We start from the raw sequence: 21,225 nt of genomic DNA, 5'->3' as shown, positions 1-21,225 counted from the left end.
AGTAAGTGTAGTATTAATAATAAGTGTAGTATCTATAGTGCTGCCTTTCCAATTGTATGTTTTTACAGGGATGCAGTTGTATTATCATAATTGTTGAATTTATCTAAATATCAGAGGGTGCCAATGGGCATGAAAGTTAACTGGAAAGGGAGGAGAAGGCAGAGCAGGTGCCAAAAAGTCTTGCACTGGTCCTAACTCAAATAGGATAAAAATAACAAACCTCACCTTCTCTCTCGATGGTGCAGCAGCGTTCCTGGCCAGATGAGGCGGACTAAGCATATGCTGTCATTCCTCACACTCCCATTGGGGTAGGGGGTCCAAAATCATCAACAAGATTGTTCAGATATTTCTGCCCACCCCTCCCCCTTCAAGGGAGGGAACGCATTTCCCCTGCAATTTATTTTTCTGTATTGGCTTCCTGGACAGTCCCAAACATGGGAAACGAAGGAGGGGTAAGGCATAAACAGATTTAAGAAACAGCAGTGCTGTTCAACTTGTCCTTGATGACATGGAGGTTCTGCGGGGCTGAAGGAGCTCAGTAACAGAAAAGTGGGGAGGAAAAGATGAGGTGGCCAACTGCAGACGATGTTATAAAATTACCTTCCACAAGATCATTAATTCAAGCTTAGGCCTCTACTCTGCTTCCTCACTAGTATAATATCTGTGCCTGGCAGGTAGGACAAGAAAGAATATAGCCTTTGCTAGAGTCTGAGGTTTTCTAGACACGGGGGATGATACAGAAAGCTACCAAGTGGTTACTGTGGAGGGGGAGGAGGGGGTATGTGCAGATTACTGTTTGCACAATGCAGAGAAGCTAATATTTATGCACAAAACAACTGCTACAGATGCATGCCAGTACTTGCTAAAAGTCCAGGCTAAAAGCCCACCTCTTTCACGTTGCTTTTGACTCCTAGCCACTACTCACTTGCCCTGTACCCCAACTCTTTAATTCCCTTACCTCTTAATTGTTTTGTTTACCTGTCTTATTTAGATTGTAAACTCTTTGAGCAGGGCCTGTCTTTTCGTGTATGGTATACAACACTACTGCGTATGCCTTGTAGCGCTATAGATGTACTTGCATTTTCTTCACACATATGCATATGTGTCTGTCAGCTCCCCCCCACCCCCCAATTAGCCCGCAAGTTCTGTGTGCAGGACATTTGTCTATTTAACTTTCTGCATGGGGTGTTTTGTTGGTTGTTTTGTTTTTTTTTTTTTTAAATCTTTTCTTTATTGGCAAAAGGCATGATACATAAATTAATTGCAAAAGAGTACAGATAACCAAATTTCCAATGTTCCTCCCCTAACCCCCCCCCCCCCCACTCCTCACCCCTTTAATGCCCAAGAGGTCTCTATCTTAAAACATAACTATCATAATCTGCAGGTAGAAGGAACCAAAACAGTCCACATATGTAGTTTTGTATATGATCAGTTCTGAGGAGCCTATCTCCATGTTTGATAACAATACAACACTTTATAAAAGCTAGTAAGGTGTCCATTCTTTATGGCTGTTAACTATGACATTAAACACAAGTAATCCAACTTGCACGAGTATAAAGCATAGGTCGGTATCATCTGGCTCTTCCACATCGCTGCCAAGGCCAATCAAGCCGCTGTGAACACATGGATCGCCAACTTATGTTGTGATGGTTGAATCCCATAAGGTTTATGATTTAATAAACAGTGCTCAGCTTTGAATGAATAAGAGACTTTAAGTTGTTGCACCAACGAGTGGACATTCTGCAAATATGGTTGAACAGGAGTACATGTCCACCAAATATGGTACATATTCCCCAGCATCCCACAATTGACAATAGAGACCGGTCCCATATTTAAAAACGCGCAGCAAATGCTGCAGTGTACAATACCAACGATACCACATTTTGTGGCCATTTTCAATCAATGCACTACTTTACAGATGGTTTAAGCAAAACTTTAAAGCTCCTTTCCAAATTTTTCCCCTCACATGTGGCCCCCAGATCTCATTCCCAGCAGTGGATACCGAAATCTATAGGTGAATAGGCTAAAAATAAAGCTTGATAAAGACAGGAAATATAGCCCACCCACTCCCCCAACACCATGCATGGTTCTTTCTAAAAGGGTCTCATCCAAACTAACGTCTCCTCTAGCTTTCCTTAAAATATAGTCTTTAAATTGCCCACAGTGAAAGACCTGGTGTGGGGGCAAGCCATACTCCTCCGTAAGGTCCTGATAAGTTTAAATTTCCCCTTCTTCCCACATTTGGCCCAAAGTCCTAAGGCCCTTAGCTTCCCAGTTCCAGTACACTCCATCCTCCCTGCATGGCATGGTTTTAAGTTTGCAGTAGAAGCCACATGTGGCTTTCTTACTCAATCTCACGTGAGTAGGAGGAGTCTGTCCCCACTTACACGTTCAGAAAAAAGCAGAAATCGAAAGAATTCCAAAAATGTTCAATTTATTCACCACTACAATAATATATAAACAATTAAAAGACTACCACAGCCATGTTTTGCCCTCTCAAAGGACTGCATCAGGGGCTTGGAATATAACCCAGTTGTGTTGACAAAATACTTCACCTACTGGTTTTAAGCATCGTTCTCCTGAAAATCAGCAGCAGGGGAAAGTTGCTTAAAACCAGTAAGTGAAGCGTTCTGTCAACACCACTGGGTTATGTTCCAAGCCCCTGACGCAGCCCTTTGAGAGGGCAAAACATGGCTATGTCGGGCTTTTTATTATTTATGTATTTATTATTTTAGTGGTGAATACATTGGACATTTTTGCAATTTTATGCAATCGGCTGCTTTTTTCATGTTGGATTTTGTAGATCGATTGCCGGTTTTCTTGGACCCATTTACTTTTGACTGTTGTCAATTGTAGGATGCTGGGGAATCTGTACCTGGTTATCAGTTTGCACGTGCATAATTTCCATAGGACAACAGATGCTAAAGGTCTGCAGCTCTACAAACAGATAAGAGTCTTCCAGAAGAACCATAGGCCCTGCATTCATAAGCCTCGACTGCAGACTCCCCACTCCTAAAGTATCCATGGTCAGAACCACCTGATGTGATAGCAAGCTAAATGGCAGGCTAATCTTCAGGTTTGACCTAGACAGTCATCAGCAAAGGCACTTTCTAGGTTTAGCAGTCACCGAAACATGTTGCTACAGATTCTAAAGCAGGGCTTGACATATCCAGGGTACCAAGCTGTCATGGTGTCTATAATTTGCTGAGCTCCTCCCACCCCTTAACCCCAACAGAAGACACCACTCTCCTACTTCTTCTGGCTGCCAGGGTCAGTTCCTACCTCTTTCCTCTTCCCACCATGCCAACGCAAGCCTCCCTACCTCTTCCAAGTTTATTGAGGCTTGATATACTGGTCATCGTAAATATTTGAGTGGTTTACAAAAACATTCTAAAACACAATATCAGTCACAGAAGAGGGATCGCCATAGCTGTGATAGGACAGAAGACTACCATAAGACTAATCTGTAGTCTCAAGTTTTTCAGATCAGGCAGTGCTGCAGACCCATACAGTTACCTGGAGTGTATTCTAAAGACCTTCTCAAAAAATAAGTTTTTAAGCCTGTTTTAAAATACCTGTATGAAGAGTCAAGTTAAAGGGATTAACCATCAATTCTCTCTTCTTGCTACTCAGCCCTCCTCCTCTGGCTGCACGAGTTCCTGGCCAGATTCTATGTGCCAAATCAAAAATAATGCGTGCTTGGGAAATTCTATGCAAATTCTCCTAGAAATACTGGTTGGATTATTGCAAAGCTTAGTGGGAGGGGGCCTGGGTATTGAATATGGCAAGAGGACAAACTGAGTGGGGGCAATTGTAATCATCTACTAAAATGTTGCTAAGACAGCTTCTACTCTAAGAGGATTAAAAACTAGGAAAACCAGGCCCCTCACTGATCATATGCCCACCACTCAGACGTACACCAAGCCCTTGCCTCAAGAACACTCAGGACACAGACAGTATATTTTGCATAAACTCATGAGCATGACTGCTTTGCCTAGGGGAAGGAGAGAAGTCCATGAATGATTAACCTAGAAATCACAGTGCGTGGCAAGCCACAGGCCCCCTATGACCGAGATGGGTCTCTCACACACTCATACACCCTCTCTCACAGCAAAGCATAACCACAGGTAAAAAGAATTAAGAGGCGATGGGATGGCTGCCCATTCTTAAGGGGACAATGATGTATTAAGGAATACATACGGGAGCCCACTAATCAGCCTGCACCACTGGCATCTAAACATCAAGCAAATCCAAAACAGGCTGATTTTTCCCGCCTCTCTCCTACACTTTCTGAGTTGTATGCTGTCCTATTAAATATATGGAGTTCCTTTCTCTATTTTATTTGCTGTAAACTGCTTTACCATTGCCCTATGAAAAGTGATATATCAAAAATAAAACCATAACTTGGTACTAATAGACACCCATCCTCACCTTGGGAACAGACAGAGGAGAGACCACTGATACCTACTGTCCTCTCCCCCCTCCCCATCATTACCTAGGGGACTGAAGGAGGTGACACCTCTCTCCCACCAGCTGTTCTCAAACATATACACAAACGTTTCAGCATGAAGACTATAATACTGTGGCAACAGCCCACACAAGCAACTAACAGCTTTTATAGGCAGCCTATCACCTATAGAGTCTCAACACCACACAATAATCCCCCACACTACAGTGTACACAGCACATGACACACAAGGTATAAGAGTTAGCAAAGCCAGTGTAAACAAAATAAGACATGGGACATGCAAACTAGGCCAAAACAGCATTAGCACACGTGCATTCATATAAACACACACTGCTCCATTCTTACCATATTCAGGAAGAACTTAAGAACAGTCTTCTGAGTTCAGGAAAGAAGGCAGGTGAAAGAGCAGTGCCAAGCCCCATTTCAGCATAGGAGGAAATGCAGCCAGTTTTTTATGCATACACATACACACATTAAAGCCAGTTCATTCACTCCTCCGCCATGGCTCATTTTTGCAAGGCAAGTTTATACGGCAAGAGCTAAGATGACAAGTAGAGGCCACACTATCAGATTAATGCCATGTGCTCAAAAGAGCTAACTGTGGTGACCTGCAGAGCCGAGTACAAGGGAGTTTGGTTGAAATGCCCAAAGGAATTTAACCATGCTATTAACCAGGCCATTTCTAGACCCTTCCACACAAAACACAGGATTCCTGAAATGTCTTACAGCTCCCCCATGTTCTTAGCAAAAGCAGAAACTCAGTAGAAAAGTAAACCTATCAACCCATTCAGAGCAACTCATACAGGCAACAAAAGCAATGACTTAAAGACACTTTGAAATTATTACTTTGCAGGCCTGTGTTACACAACGGTTGAAAAATCATGGTTAAAAAAAGTGACAAGACAGAGAACTCCCAACAGCAGCAATCTGGTACTTCAAGGCAAGTTTACCCACCAACATTATAACACAAAAGGGCCAGACAGCTAGCTATGCAAAGAAAAGTAATGAAGAAAGTGTCTGAAAATCTATTGTCAAGTTTTACCCAGCTTGTTACAAGCTAAGAATGGGGAGTCCAGGAGACAATAACTTTCCTTTTCTAATTTATCCAAACTCTTATGAGTCTAGGGGCACATGCTAGGTTCCATCATATTAGTTTAAAATCATTTTTGTTGATCCAACAAAACCTGAAAAGATCACACAAAAATGGAATATTGAAAGCTAGTAACAAAAGAAAAGCAAACATGACAAACCACCACCACATACGAATTACATAATATTCACCTGACAAAAGCCTGTTTAAAAGCAAACAAAAAAAAAAGCCTTTGCCTTCTAAACATAAAAATATTTTCCAACAAGACTTCGGTAAATGTTTCTTATTCTCTGAACAATCACTGTAAAGGCTCTAACACTAGGTTCAACTTTTTTTTATGTTTTACAGAAATATTTGTACAAATTTCAACAGCACTACAAAATCTTTTCTAATGAACCCCCAGGTTTCTACCACCCGAGGCTAAGAGAAACTAGCCACAAAGTGAAGGGCAGATTAGGAAGGAGATAGGTTTACTTGTCCAAATTTGGAAGGCCATATAGGTTTGATTCTTTGTTTTATGGTACGGGGGAGGAGGTTGAGGGTCAGAGTTTCAGAAATGTATACTGAATTTATACAATATTTGTTATATATAGGATTATGGCCGAGTAATTTTGATATTCCTGTTTTGGTCTGTTCCAGCTCCCTAGAGATGTGGGGAGGGGAGGGGATGAAGCTCTTGTAGGAATTTATATTGTTTTGTTTTAAGATGATGTGTTTTGAAATATGTTAATAATTTTATTTGCAATATTAGGACAATTTTATGTTGGGTATAGACTTATCTTGCACAAAGGTGCAAGCAGAACGGACGTTTCCCCTTTATCACTAGATAAGTGTCATCTAAATCGACTACATCAGCTACATGGATACCTGAATGCGGAGTTCCACAGGGATCCCCCCTCTCACCGACCTTATTCAACTTAATGATGATACCCTTGGCCAAACTACTATCAAACCAAAACCTCAACCCATACATATACGCAGACGACGTAACGATCTACATCCCATTTAAACAAGATCTAAAGGAAATTTCCAATGACATCAACCAAAGCCTAAATATCATGCATACATGGGCGGATGCATTTCAGCTGAAACTCAGTGCAGAAAAAACCCAATGCCTAATACTCACCTCGCAACATAACACGAACAAATTCACCACCATTAACACACCAAAACTTAATCTCCCAATCTCGGACACCCTAAAAATTCTTGGAGTTACCATCGATCGACACCTAACACTTGAGAGTCACACGAAAAACACAACCAAGAAGATGTTCCACTCAATGTGGAAACTAAAAATAGTAAGACCTTTTTTTCCAAGGACCGTCTTCCGCAACCTGGTACAATCAATGGTACTCAGTCATCTAGACTACTGCAACACACTCTACGCTGGTTGCAAAGAGCAAACAATCAAGAAGCTTCAGACAGCTCAGAACACTGCAGTCAGACTCATATTCGGTAAAACAAAATATGAAAGTGCTAAACCCCTACGAGAAAAGCTACACTGGCTCCCACTTAGAGAACACATCACGTTCAAAATATGCACCCTAGTTCACAAAATCATTCACGGAGACGCCCCAGCCTACATGTCAGACCTGGTAGACTTACCATCCAGGAATGCTAAAAAATCATCCCGCACATTCCTCAGTCTTCACTTCCCCAACTGTAAAGGTCTAAAATACAAACTAACGCATGCATCAACCTTTTCCTACATGAGCACACAATTCTGGAACGCGCTGCCGCGCAACTTAAAAACAATATTTGAACTACCGAACTTTCACAAACTACTGAAGACCCATCTCTTTAACAAGGCATATCACAAAGATCAACAAATGTGAACTCCTATACATATATCCAGTACTGTCTTATAATATATGCTTGTCAAACTACTACCATGTTCTAGCATTATCATGTACCCAAGATCCTTCTGTTATACTAAATGTATATTTTCTTATGTATCTTCACTACTCATGATGTATTGTAAGCCACATTGAGCCTGCAAAGAGGTGGGAAAATGTGGGATTACAAATGCAATAAATAAATACATTTCCTCTCTATGGAGAAAAGTGCCAAGGACCTCAATTAACTTGGGCAATTAGCTAAAATCTCAGTAGATCCTCAGATTAATGGATCTTTCTGCTAAGAACTCATTCAAACACCTCTTAAAAATATTCAAGGATATCACTGATTTCCTTTAGAAAATCATTCCATAGTCTCTCCCCCCCCTACTCAATGCAGAAACCTCCTTCAGGGGGGCGAGTTTTGAGGACTTAAAAACCACATAGGTGCCCATTCATCTGTACCACTATCACTCATCTTTGGCTTGTTCAATAAGAGCCAGCAAAGACTTCTGCTTTCTTGTGGACTGAACATCTTCCAACTTCTGAAAAGAGGCCTTTCTTTCTGAGGTAAACAATCCTTCTAAAACTCATTAATGACATTTCTTCACTGCGATCATATTATCTCTGAACCTCTAATAGTCCTCACTGAGCTGTCCCATCTCCAGGGTGAGCAGTCACAAATACACACTGGGAAAGACCAAGGGTCCATCGAGCCCAGCTCCCTGTCCACGACAGCGGCCAATCCAGGCCGAGAGCACCTGGCAAGCTTCCCAAACGTACAAACATTCTATACATGTTATTCCTGGAATTGTGGATTTTTCCCAAGTCCATATAGTAGTGGTTTATGGACTTGTCCTTTAGGAAACCGTCTAACCCCGTTTTAAACTCTGCTAAGCTAACCGCCTTCACCACGTTCTCCGGCAACGAATTCCAGAGTTTAATTAAGCGTTGGGTGAAGAAATATTTTCTCCGATGTGTTTTAAATTTACTACACTGTAGTTTCATCGCATGCCCCCTAGTCCTAGTATTTTTGGAAAGCGTGAACAGATGCTTCACATCCACCTGTTCCATTCCACTCATTATTTTATATACCTCCATCATGTCTCCCCTCAGCAGTCTCTTCTCCAGAACTCACTTCTTAACTGAGTCCCAAAGCAGATCCTCTACACTTTCAGAGCAGGACAGGGAGAGTGGACAGATTAGCAAATTGAGACCAAAGGGCTATTCCCCTAATGGATTGCATTATTCATGAGAAAAAGAGTTCATTTACACCATGAGATGGTCTAAACAAATGTACAAATCACAGGTCAATATAAAGGCACTTACCCTTGCAGAGTTACCAAACAAAGCCTAATATATGCTTGGAGCTCCCTGCCAGCCACTGATACAAAACACTCAACCCCATTAGCAACTCCCCAACAGGGAAGAAAGCCTCTCACCATAGACAGCTTCTCTTATCTGAAAATGTGAAGGCCTGGAAAAACACAAACAGAAAAAGTACTATTCTGTCCTACCTGAAAACTATTGTTTCAAGTCCTGCCAGACTAGTGGTATATTTGCAGTTTCAAGCAGGGGGCAACAGAGCAAGTTCATATATGCTGATTGTCAGTATTCTTTTAGCAAGCTATTTTCATAGCCTAGCCCTTGAATCTCTTACTTCCTATAATCACATACACACAAAATATAGTAGAAGTACTACAATTCCAATATGGTTGTAGATAACAACAACTATTCTATATTCTCACCACTATAAATCATCTTCAAACCTTTATTCTCTATTATAAAACATTTAAAATCTCATACCCACCATTACATCATTATGCTGCTGTTCATATACCATTCCCATTTACAAATCTGTACTAAAGACAACAACCTATTATACAGCATGTGACCCTCACACTCAGAAATACAACCATCTCTCGTCATGCAGCGATGTCCATTAAATCGCATCGCAAATATTAGAATGCGACATCAACTGTTCACAATTGGCATAATGATGTATATTGTCCAGCCACAAATTCACCTCTGGATGAAATGAATAGATCAACCAAACGCATCAAAATACTTCCAAGGTTCCAGGTGTGGTCCAAAGTCACACTGTAGATCTTACAACTGAAATGCACATCACAAAATTGCTAGAACCCGTTTCACACGAGTACCAAACCCAACACGGTTTCCATGTTTCGCTTCACTGTGCGTCATCAGGGGTCAGACATCTAAAGGTAAAATAACAGTCACTATAACATGCACCCCCCATAAATGTATACCCACACAACATTACAATATTACATAAATAAATATCAACAAATACCTTACAACACAATTTCAGCAGACGGGCAGAAACAAACTCTCTCCACGCCAACGTGCTGCATGGCAGGTCCGCCAAAAGACGCCCACACATACATGCGCATGAGGCTTGCCAGAAGTTCAGCTCATTAAGAAACCCCAGGCTTCACTCCTCCTACACACTCAACCAATCCACTTTTTTGTTTAACCCATATGGGAATGTGTATATGAACAGCACTATAATGATGTAATGGTGGGTATGAGATTTTAAATGTTTTGTAATACAGAATAAAGGTTTGAAGATGATTTATAGTTGTGAGAATATAGTATAGTTACTTCCTATAATGAAATGAAATGCAACTTGCAGCATCTCCATCTTTCACTCTTGGTATCTCCAAATTCCTTAGATGGGATCCTGAACTATTATGGCAGGACTCAGGGAGTGATAGTTATCAGGTAATATATATGTTTCTCTTCATCCTTGCTGGACCAGGCCACACCAATGGAATATATAAAAGCCCTCTTTATCTGGCTTGGAAGGAATCCACTGTAGTTGCCAGGACTGCCATGACAAAGGCAGCTTGCTTTCTGGGCCTCAAGTCATTTAGAGTGTCACAAATGGAGATGTCCATATCGCTATCCTACAGATATCTTCCTGCATAATTGAGGTACACCCCACCCAGGAGGCTGCATGAGCCCAGATCAAGTACATTTTCAAGTACTTTGGAGCTTCATATAAATGCAAGCCATATGCCACCATGGTAGTCTCTTATATTCATTTGGTCCAAAAGACTTTCAAAACTGCCTCATTTCTTTGACTCAGCATGGCTTTTCTAATATTAAAACAAGGAAGTTATAAAGGATGCTGCAGGGAAGAGCGAGGTGCACTGGCAAAGCTGTTGATGGGAAGGGGAGCAAATAGCATTAAATGTTACAGGACAAGTGCAAGGAGCACTGACATGGGGAGGGGTGAAGGTCTCAGTACTGGAATAATAGGGAGTGCTGCAAGAGAGAAGCGAAGAACACCAGCAGAGCTGCAAGAGCTTGGGGGGGGGGGGGGGGTAGAGGATTGGGAACAGAACCTTGTCTCCAACTAGAACCCTGAAGGAAGCTGCTGAGCAGGTCTTTAGTACAATAAATAAAGCTTCTACAGCCCCTGCTTTGCTCTGTCAGAAATGGGTTTCATCCTCTCAAGAGGAGCAGAATTCATCATACAATGAAAGACAGACAAAACACAAAGAGAAAGGAGGCAACTATTCACTGCTGATAACATCCCTGAACCAATGTTCCACTCAGCAGTCAGTGAGCACAAACTTCTGGGGTTCCAGATTCTACACAGAATAATTCATACACCGCACCTTTAAACATCATAATAATGCTGCGCTAGTGATTCCTGCGCAGCGAATGAGCGGAAGTCAATTCAATTCCTATGGGCTTTCTCTCATTTGCAGCGCAGGAATCAATAGCGTGGCTTTGTAAAAGAAGCCCATGGAACAGTCTTTTCTAGCCAAAAGGACAGCAGGGTAGTAGAGCTCACCACCAAGGGATCTGGGCTCCATTTGTTCCCTATAGGGAACCATTTAAATTTCTTTAAAAAAAAAAAAAAAAAAAAGGGAAAAGAAAATGCCAGGAAGGTCTTTACTTTGCTATATGATCTCAGCAATAAATTGGATCCCATACAGATTCCGATACCATGTAGCTCATGCTTTTACTGCGGAGAGTTGCAAAGTTTTGTTTAATTGTTGCTGGCCCACGTGCACAACTTTTCAGCCTTGACTCAATGTGTGTGGTACAGCCTCCGTTCACAAGAAACCCAGCAAAACGTTTGTGCACATAGTTGCTAGAAATGTGGACACACACAGCTTAGAACACTAGTAGGGTGCTGTTCTGCATTTTTTATGATACTGCAAACAGTTTGTATACTTTGTGCACTTTGGACATTCTGTTGATCACCTATATTTAAAACTTTCATTTTCTATCAACAGAATCATCAACCAAAGAAGATAGACATGCATTTCCCAGATCATGTGCCTATCACCAAGGGTTCTTAAGTGTACTCTGGTCAGCTCACACTCTGTCTGTAAAAATATTCTGCTGATTAAATACAGCAGCCTGCCTGCATGATCCCAATACACAATGCATTACAGGATAAGTGCCGAACTGAAAAACATTCATGTCTGCACTGATACTCACAAAGAATCTTTCTAAACCAGAGATTCTTAACCTTTTTGGTTCCTGCGCCTTTTTAATCGATAAATTACACCCTCACATCCCATTCCTAAACCACATATCCACTAGGGGCCGACAGTTACATAACCGAGTGTTAACTGCTAACATGTCACTAAAACTACAGTCCTTATCCAAGGCTCTACCCCTCACTCTCCCACAGCTAATGTTCCTTTGTGCTTATCCCAGACTTTATACCTCACAGCTAAGGATCCTCGGTGCTTATTCCAGACTCTATGCCTCACTCCCCCCTCCCCCACAGCTAAGGATCCTCCGTGCTTATGTCAAGCTCTACCCCTCGCTCCCCCACAGCTAAGGCTCCTCTGTGCTTATCCCAGGTTTTAGCTAATCGCCCAAGCATATTATTAGTGCTTGGAGGCCAGCTCTTCATCCTAGAGATGGATCCTACAGTGACTGCCACCCTCTTTCTGCCTTTTCCTGGAAGGCAGTTCAAGAAAGTCTGACTTCTGACTATCACTCATAAGTACATAAGTATTGCCATGCTGGGAAAGACCAAAGGTCCATCAAGCCCAGCATCCTGTTTCCAACAGTGGCCAATCCAGGTCACAAATACCTGGCAAGATCCCAAAAAAGTACAAAACATTTTATACTGCTTATCCCAGAAATAGTGGATTTTTCCCCAAGTCCATTTAATAATGGTCTATGGACTTTTCCTTTAGTAGTAGTAGGAAGCTGTCCAAACCTTTTTAAAACTCTGCTAAGCTAACCGCCTTTACCACATTCTCTGGCAATGAATTCCAGAGATTAATTACACGTTGAGTGAAGAAAATGTTTCTCAGATTCGTTTTAAATGTACTACTTTGTAGCTTTATCGCATGCCCCCTAGTCCTAGTATTTTCGGAAAGCGTAAACAGACACTTCACATCTACCCGTTCAACTCCACTCATTATTTTATAGACCTCTATCTATCTCCCCTCAGTCGCCTTTTCTCCAAGCTTAAGAGCCCTAGCTGCTTTAACCTTTCCTCGTAGGGAAGTCGTCCCACCCCCTTTATCATTTTCGTCACACTTCTCTGCACCTTTTCTAATTCTACTATATCTTTTTTGAGATGCGGCAACCAGAACTGAATACAATATTCGAGGTGCGGTCGCACCACGGCGAGATACAAGGGCATTATAACTTCCTCATTTTTGTTTTCCATTCCTTTCCTAATAATACCTAACATTCTATTTGCTTTCTTAGCACTCCTCTCCCCCACAGCTAAGGAACCTTTGCACATTGCATTTTTCTTAAAGACCATGTGTTTTGTTCCCAAACACATCCACTGGGAAGTTGTTTCACACATCTCACTTTTCTGAGGAAACGCTGCTTTATATGACTCCTTGATGCTCCATATTAACAGCATAGCTTATTTTCTGGGACTCACATCCCAAACTCTCAAGATCTGTTGACAAACATGTATTCTCCCACTGACACAATATGGGGCTCATTTTCAGAGTTACTCTGTAACTTTATAAGTCTAAGTGCCTTGAAAATATGCCTCTATGTGCTCTTGGACAAATCGCTTAACCCTCCATTACCTCCAATACCTGTAAATTCTAAGCACATTTGGACAGGGAAATAACTCACATACCCGAACATGTAATTCACTTAAGCTTGGATTTGGAAAAAGCAAGTAATAAATCTAAATCCAACTGGTGCACTACTAAAACAGGTAAGGACCCCTCAGATCCAATCACCGTCGAGTTACCATATTTTTGTGCATTTAAGCCAGGGCTAATGCTCTTTTTTACATTCATGGATGTGGTTTATACTCATTTCAAATGTACAGTTAAACCATATAATGAGGCGTTTGTCATTTCATTTTGCTCTTGCATGAAGCTACAGCCCAAATACCAGATCCACATTTGTCAAATAAAAACATATTAACTCAGAGTTCTTAATGTCTAAAATTGAAATACATTTATACAAAATAATATCAACCTAATTCTAGCATTACAGAGCACTGAAACAAAAGAAAGCATTTATAATATTTATTGGAAAGTTAACATTTAATTGTGTAATATATAGTGCCTATCACCGAGCATGACATGACTCTGTGACACTGCATCTTGGGCATTGACTCTTTTACTTCAAATTAAATATGAAAGTATACATAACTAATTGATTCTACTTACCTCGTAATCACAATTCACATAAAACAGGCAGAACAAGTCTTCTCAGTTCTGTAATTAATACTACCAAATCTCACCCAGACACACAGTAAAGAATTGGTATGTTCAGCTAGTAATTTTTCATATTTAAAAGTCATGCATACAGTAGCCCACCAAAAGCAAAAAGAAACCAGTTTATGATTTTTCCAATTCTTTATAATAGTAGAGATTGCTACTGCTAATAATGCATCCAATAATTTATAGTTACACTTGACTCCTGCTTGTTTCAACCCTGCAGAACGAAAAACTATAACCTGGAATGAAAGAGGGAGATTCAAATGAAAGATAGCACAAATTCTGTTCCAAACTGATAACCAGAAATCCTGAAGATCCGGGCAAGAAAAACACATATGCTCTAATGTACCTATATCTCCATAACAAGACCAGCACAAATTTGAAGATGTAGAATCCACCTTATGTTGTTTAACTGGGGTCCATAATGCTTTATGTGAAAGTAAGAAAAAGTGATTGCAATATAGGGTGAGAAGCAATAGGTTTCATAGATTTAATCCAAAACCATTTCCATAACTTATCAGACATGGCATGATTAGTGTCCCTTGTCCATATATCTTGAAGAGCCACAATTTTCGAGTGACTAGATGGTAGGAGTACAGAATAAAATTGTGAGGCTATTCCCTTTGTTTTAGTTATAGAGTCAAATCTATGAAAAATGCCAGGGTTTAATTGTGCATTATAATACTTCCTTAGCCATTTGGCAAGTGCAGACTTCAATTGTAAATACCTAAAATATTGAGTATTAGGCAGGTGACATTTTTGCATTAGCTCTTTAAAAGAGATAATATTAGTGCCAGAACACAGATCAATTTTACAATATATTCCACAGGAAATCCACTCCTTCCAAATAAAAGAAAAAGAACCATTTTTTATGTGAGCAAGGCTCCAAAGTGATGCCATCTGAGAAGAGGACAAGGGTATTTCACAAGTATAGAATCTAAAAAAATAAGACCCTTAAGAGTGTCATAAATAATGGGCCATGAGGTAACTATGGCAGAAGATGAAAATAAAGGTAGAAAGTCTCATGAGAGAGGATGAGCCATCTTTTGTTCCAAAAGAAGCCATGCAGGAACAATTAAGCCATGCTACTACTCCTTTTAGTAAAAATGCCTGTTCATATAAAAAGAAGTCTGGCAATTTCAAACCTCCTAAATGGAGTGGCACAAGTAATTTAGATAATGAAATTCTCGCAAGCTTATTTTTCCATAGAAAAGAAATAATATTACCTAAACCTTAAAAAGGACTTAGGAAATTGGAACGGAAGCATACTCATTATATACAGAATATGTGGAGCAATTACCATTTTTATAGTCTCAATTCTGCCCCACCAACTAAGATGCAAGGTAGACCATATAGTACAGGTGTCTCGAGTATTTTTCAAAAGTAAATCCATATTGATTTTGATTGTATCTTCCCAAGAGACCCCAAAAAAGACTCCTAGGTATTTAATTTGAGTTGGACACCATCTTATAGGGAAGGCTGTTATTTGTGATTTATTACAATGTATGTTCAAGGGCATTATTTCAGTTTTTGACCAATTAACTTTATATCCAGAAAGAGAGCCAAAGTGTTCCAACAAATTGGACAGAAAAGGAAGAGATGTTTCTGAAAACATTTCACTCTTGACCAACTCAACTTTTGGCTTGGAAAGTCAAGAAAAGTGCAAATGCTAAACCTCACCCTGTGCATCACAGAAGCCTCAGCGTAGGACACTTTCAACTACCGACTGCTCTTCTGGAAGATCTAAGACTTGATGAAGACTACCAGACCATCAGTATGAGCCTAATACTTATCAAAAACCACCACCTCTTTGTGGACCTTGCAGAATATGCTGCTGAGCGTAGCCAAAAGAGCTTACTGCAAAGAAGCACACCGATACCCTTCCCTTTAAATATCTACAAAATAACCAAACAATTGATGTGAACACAGTCAGCTTTATTTATGTCAGCAATGTTAAAGTAGACTACCAAATCAAATGCACTTTGACAACTGCATTGGCCAAGCTGACTACTCTCAGCCCAATTTTCAAAACCATTTTGTGTGGAAAATCGAGCCATTTCATCAGGTAAATGGCTTAATGTAAAACCACTCATAGCAAGTGTACTTTTAATAGGGTTAATTAGAGGTGTTCCCAAAAGCATGTTTAGGTTGAGGGATTGAAACATCTGTACTTGACATTTCCAAAAGAGAGCACACTTTTCTCACCATCTGCAGTTCGGGCATGGTTAACTTCTCCCTATGATGCAGTTAAAATGTAACATCAAAGAGTATTTTTCTACTTCAACCCTCGGCTTTGGAATTCTTTGCCACTACCTTCAGATAAACAAAGTACTTTAAATGTGCAGAAGTTGACTAAGTCATGGCTCTAATTAGTAGAGAATAGCGTTCTAAATTGTGGCTTGATTAGGTAGGTGAGGTGGACAAGGAGGGTTTAATTTTTAGAGAATTTTTTACATTATTTTATAGACCTGTTTTATATTTTGGAAATTTTTGTAATATGTATAGATTTTAGTTTTGTTGTAATATGGTTTCAGTTTTTTACATAGTAACATAGTAGATGACAGCAGAAAAAGACCTGCACGGTCCATCTAGTCTGCCCACGATAAACTCATATGTGTATACCTTACCTTGATTTGTACCTGTCTTTTTCAGGGCACAGACCGTATAAGTCTGTCCAGCAGTATTTCCCGCCTCCCAACCACCAGTCCCGCCTCCCATCACCGGTTCTGGCACAGACCCCATATAAGTCTGCCCTCCCCTATCCTAGCCTCTCAACCACCAACCCCTCTTTTTTTAGTATGTTTTTAAATTCTTGTACCATGCTTGGAGTGTTTTTTCAGCAGGCATGAAATCAAATTTTTTAAAAATCAAAAAAAATCTATGAAATTTCGAAAGAGAAAAACACCATATGTGGTTTCTCTGTGAAAAGTGACTGCAATGGACATGGATTATTTATTTTATTTAAAAGTGCACAATATACCGCACATCGCACAAGCTATGCAGCTTACAAATTATAATAGGGAAGAAAAGGAGAGAAGATGAGAAGAGGGAAAAATTAAAATGATTAAATAGCAGTGGTTGTGCAAAAGGGTCAGTTCAAAAAGACTGATGACCAGCCAGGTTTTGATCACTTTTTTTTTTAATTTAGGGAAGATGATTCTTGTCTTAGTTGAAGTGAGTGAATTCCAGAGCTCAGGAGCTGCATTGAGAAGGCAATTTCTCAAAACAAATCAAGGTGTAGGCATTGAGGGAGAGAGGGTAAGGCAAGAAGCAAGCATGAAGGTAGGTATGTAAGAAGGGCCCCATTTACTAAGCCGAGCTATTGGTGCATTAGTGCTTTTAGCACGCACTGTGTAGGTGCCCACAATATTCCTATGGGCGCCTACACAGTTAGCGCACGCTAATTTTGTGTATGCACTAAAAACTCTAGCGCACTTTAGTAAACAGTGCCCTAAGAGGTTAGGGATACTTTCTGGAGGGACACTTTCAAAAGAACATCCAAAAAATGTCCATCCCACAACAATTTTCAAACAGGAAAGACGTCCAGATTTTCTGTTCGAAAATACGTGAGGACTACGTCCTTACGCTGGGGAGATGTCCATCCTACACAACAACTTTACAAACTGAAATGTTTAAATTATAAATGGGGGAAAACAAGGCATAGGGACATGTGTGGCAGCACGCTTAAGAAAATGGCCACACAGAACTCCTTGAAGAACGGGGGGGGGGGGGGGGGTCATATCTTTAGGTACAGTAAGTATTTTTCTGTTCCTGGATGTAATAGAGTTACAGTGGAATTTTGACTCTATCCCTTGATTTATAGTCCACTGCACTTACTAGGCTACTCCTTTGATGTGCTTGCTGCTTTGTTCAGAATGGCCATAATACCTGCAGCTGACAGAGTCTGGTTTTCCTTTCCAGTTTCATTTTCAGGGGAGAGGAACAGGGACACCAACCACAGGGGGACTAACCAGGTGTCATGCCTTAATCCCTTCAGCGCACCTTTTTGTAACTTGAACGAACTGGTGTAGATAAAAACCTCCTTTTTAGACATTAATGCTTCTTCCTGTCTGAAAATCGCTGTTGGATATCCTACTTTTGTGCACTCCCTAGTCCCCAACACACCCCCTTGCTATATGGATGAATTGCAGTGTGAAATGTCCAAATTCTGACTTTCCAAAATCAGGATTTGGACCTTTTTTTAGGCATTTTGAGGCATCCATTTGCTTTGAAAATGAACACCACAATTTGAAGTGGTCTGAAAAACGTCCTTTAAAGACTATGTTGGGTACCTTAAATCTGATTTAAGAAGACAGACAACCAATGTTCTTTAAACAGTGGAGATGTAACATGATCAAAATGGATTGGATTAGTTGAAGGCATTTCAATGAGAAGAAGACCAGAACAGAGATCATTACAGTAGTCAAGGTGGGAAATAACCAGAATACCAAGGTGGAAACGTATTTGCAATGGTAAAACCGAACAGCCAAGTCTAAACAGGATACAGATTGTCCTCTTCCACCTGTGCAATCCTAATGCAAAACAATAACTGCTTCAACTGCTAAGCACCAATCTGATTCAATTTATTTTCATTTCATTTTACTGTATTGCCGACTCACAGCTTTAAAGGATCTCAAAACAGTGTCCAAAAGAGAATAAAACAAATATTTCACATCCATGCGAAACATGAATCTAGTGTGCCTCAGGCTGTCCTGGGAACACACACTTTCTTTCATTCAAGGTACACAAATCATCTGGAAGCCAGACTCAAAATGGAAACCCCACATACATCCAGATCATAGCCACTGTTCTAAATCAAAGTTATTCTAGTGCTCAGTACAGTGGCCTGACATGGGAATGCTCTGCCCATGAAACAAAATGTGACCCAGTGCTGGATTACAACTATTATGTTAGGCAGACTGGATTGACCACACAGGTCTCGATCTGCCATCATAGACTATGTTACTATGCTAGATATCAGAAAAGTTGCAGCTAGCAAAAACAGGAGGAAGCAGCAACAGCACCAGCACCTTTTGGATAGCCATACCACAGAAGGGAGGGGGAAAAAACACCTTAGGACTCAAAGCAATTTCCTCACTACTACAGATGTAACTGCTCACAAAGCGAGATGGCTGATGCAAAGTGGATATCCCACTGCACAAATTAGTATGATTACAAGAACAGCTTCAAACAAGGGGGGGGGGGGGGGAACAAACAGACCACAAGGCAGGCCCTAAATTGCATCCAAACCCAATCAAAAGAAAACACAGCAAAACTGAGATTTGCCACCAGACCTGCAACCAGCTACTGTAGCAAAAGGCAGAACACATAGCATCTTTTTGCTTGCCCATTGTTTTCAATGGACTTGCATAGTGTAGGATCTTGCTGATGCCACTTCATGCACTTTCAAATGTATGCATGCGTGGAAAGAATGATTTTAGTAGATAAACGGAAAGAAACTGTGCTTCTTTTCTGTTGGGCCAATAATAGATCTGACAATCTTCAGTATTTCAAATTTACTTGTCATGTAAACCTCTATAGAATTAAGCAGCTTATAGAAGATACAGCACTCTGTATTATTAAACTACATTAATGGAGACGGCTAGCCAAACAGTCGGCCTCACTAAAATGTACCCCAGGGATGCATGGAGGAAAACCATAATGTCGGAAACCACAAATCTTTCCCCTGACCACTGTGAGCATCTTTGAGGAACATGCAGCACACAACCGCTGTTAGGCCTACAGCAGGAATAATGGGTTCCACTCCTACTGGTGCACATATCCCAAGCAGAAAGGACTACCACTACCTGCATCCACAGCCCTCAATGATATGTATTCATGCCAAATAAGAATGCTTGCATCACCTTATAGAAAGGATTCTACCCATGCTACCCTACCTGTTGGGCATCAAAACAAAGCCCCCCTCGCTGGCACATGCCAGGGTTCACCAGTGGGAAGTCGTGCAATCAGCAGGCATTCTCCTGGCAATAGCAAACCAAACCCCTCACCAGGCGCTCTCTCAGACTTTCAAATCTGGCCTTCTTGAATACAGAGTGAAAGCAGTAGCAACGTTGATCGCAAATCATTTTTAGAGCAAGGCGGCTGTCCCGAGATGAAATCATCTCTGCTGGAGTATTGCATACAGAGCATTATCACACACAGATTTCTCTATACACACATCAGAACCTGGCCTTACCTTGGGCAGCTCCCGGAGCTGGTTGGAATCGAGCAGCAGTTCCTCCAGGCTGCGGCTGTAGCGGTAAATCTCCTCCGGCACAGCTTGCAGCGAGCAGTGCCGCTTATCCACCGACTCCACATGCCGGTTACAGCGCCAAAGAGGGATACACTTGAGCATGGTGAGGTCGGAGCTCTGGGAGGGGCGCCGCCGCCACCAAACTCGGGGCTGTTCACATCCAAAAGGGATAGACGGAGACAGGCTGGTGACACTCGGGGGCCCCGGGCCCTACTCAAACCACAGACTAAGCCCCTAGGCGAACAACTAGGACGCACTTCTGTTCGATACCATGGGGCAGCTCAAATAACAAGAGCCCGCTCTCCAGGCTACGCAAGGGGGGGCGGGGTGGAAAGCGCTGACCACCTCCACACACACTTCTAGAGGCTTTGTGGGAGTCCTGCCAGAAGATTGAGAAGCCCCGGGGCCGGGAGAGTGAGAGAGCCCTGCTCCGCTCCCGGAGATTAGGGAGCCATATCCGGGAAAGGAGAGAGAACGAGCGGGGAGTTCCTGGTGCGCTCAGCGATGCAAGGGGAGGTCTCCGCGTATTCTCAATAGCTCAGGCCTCTCGCTCCGCGACTCCTCTCAAGCTGAGCGCCGTCCGCGCCGCTCTCACTCCCCCAAGCTCGGCGCCAAGCAGCGACTCCTGTCGGCCCCCAGCACCCAGGCCTAGCGCCGCGCAGCATGATGGGGAAGCGAGTCCCGCCGCTGAAAAACTGTTCTGCAAGAGTGGCGCTCAAGACTACGCATTCCAGTATGCCGTTTTTCTCGTCGCACCGCACGCCGGGAAAACGAGTCCTGAGACGAGGAAACTGCAGGGTGAGCTCACCGCAGGGACGTCGTGTCCCAGCATTCCCCGCGCTACACCGAGGCGCATAGCGCCCGGGCCTGGTGTC

General features: G+C 41.7%; 1 protein-coding gene across 1 annotated transcript in view; it reads right to left on the bottom strand.

Annotated features, from left to right (window-relative positions):
- The window catches only part of SCRIB (scribble planar cell polarity protein), a 630,584-nt gene extending 609,572 nt beyond the window's left edge, over positions 1-21,012 (bottom strand). The window contains 1 exon segment of the mRNA XM_030220397.1: positions 20,294-21,012. Coding sequence (XP_030076257.1) covers positions 20,294-20,452 — 159 coding nt within the window. The 5' untranslated portion in view covers positions 20,453-21,012.
- Between the last annotated feature and the right edge of the window lie 213 nt (positions 21,013-21,225).

The sequence above is a fragment of the Microcaecilia unicolor genome, chromosome 1 (genome assembly GCF_901765095.1).
Source record: "Microcaecilia unicolor chromosome 1, aMicUni1.1, whole genome shotgun sequence".
NCBI classification, from domain to species: Eukaryota; Metazoa; Chordata; class Amphibia; order Gymnophiona; family Siphonopidae; genus Microcaecilia; species Microcaecilia unicolor.
The sequence above is the reverse complement of the archived record's forward strand: the minus strand, read 5'-3'. Positions and strand labels throughout refer to the sequence as shown.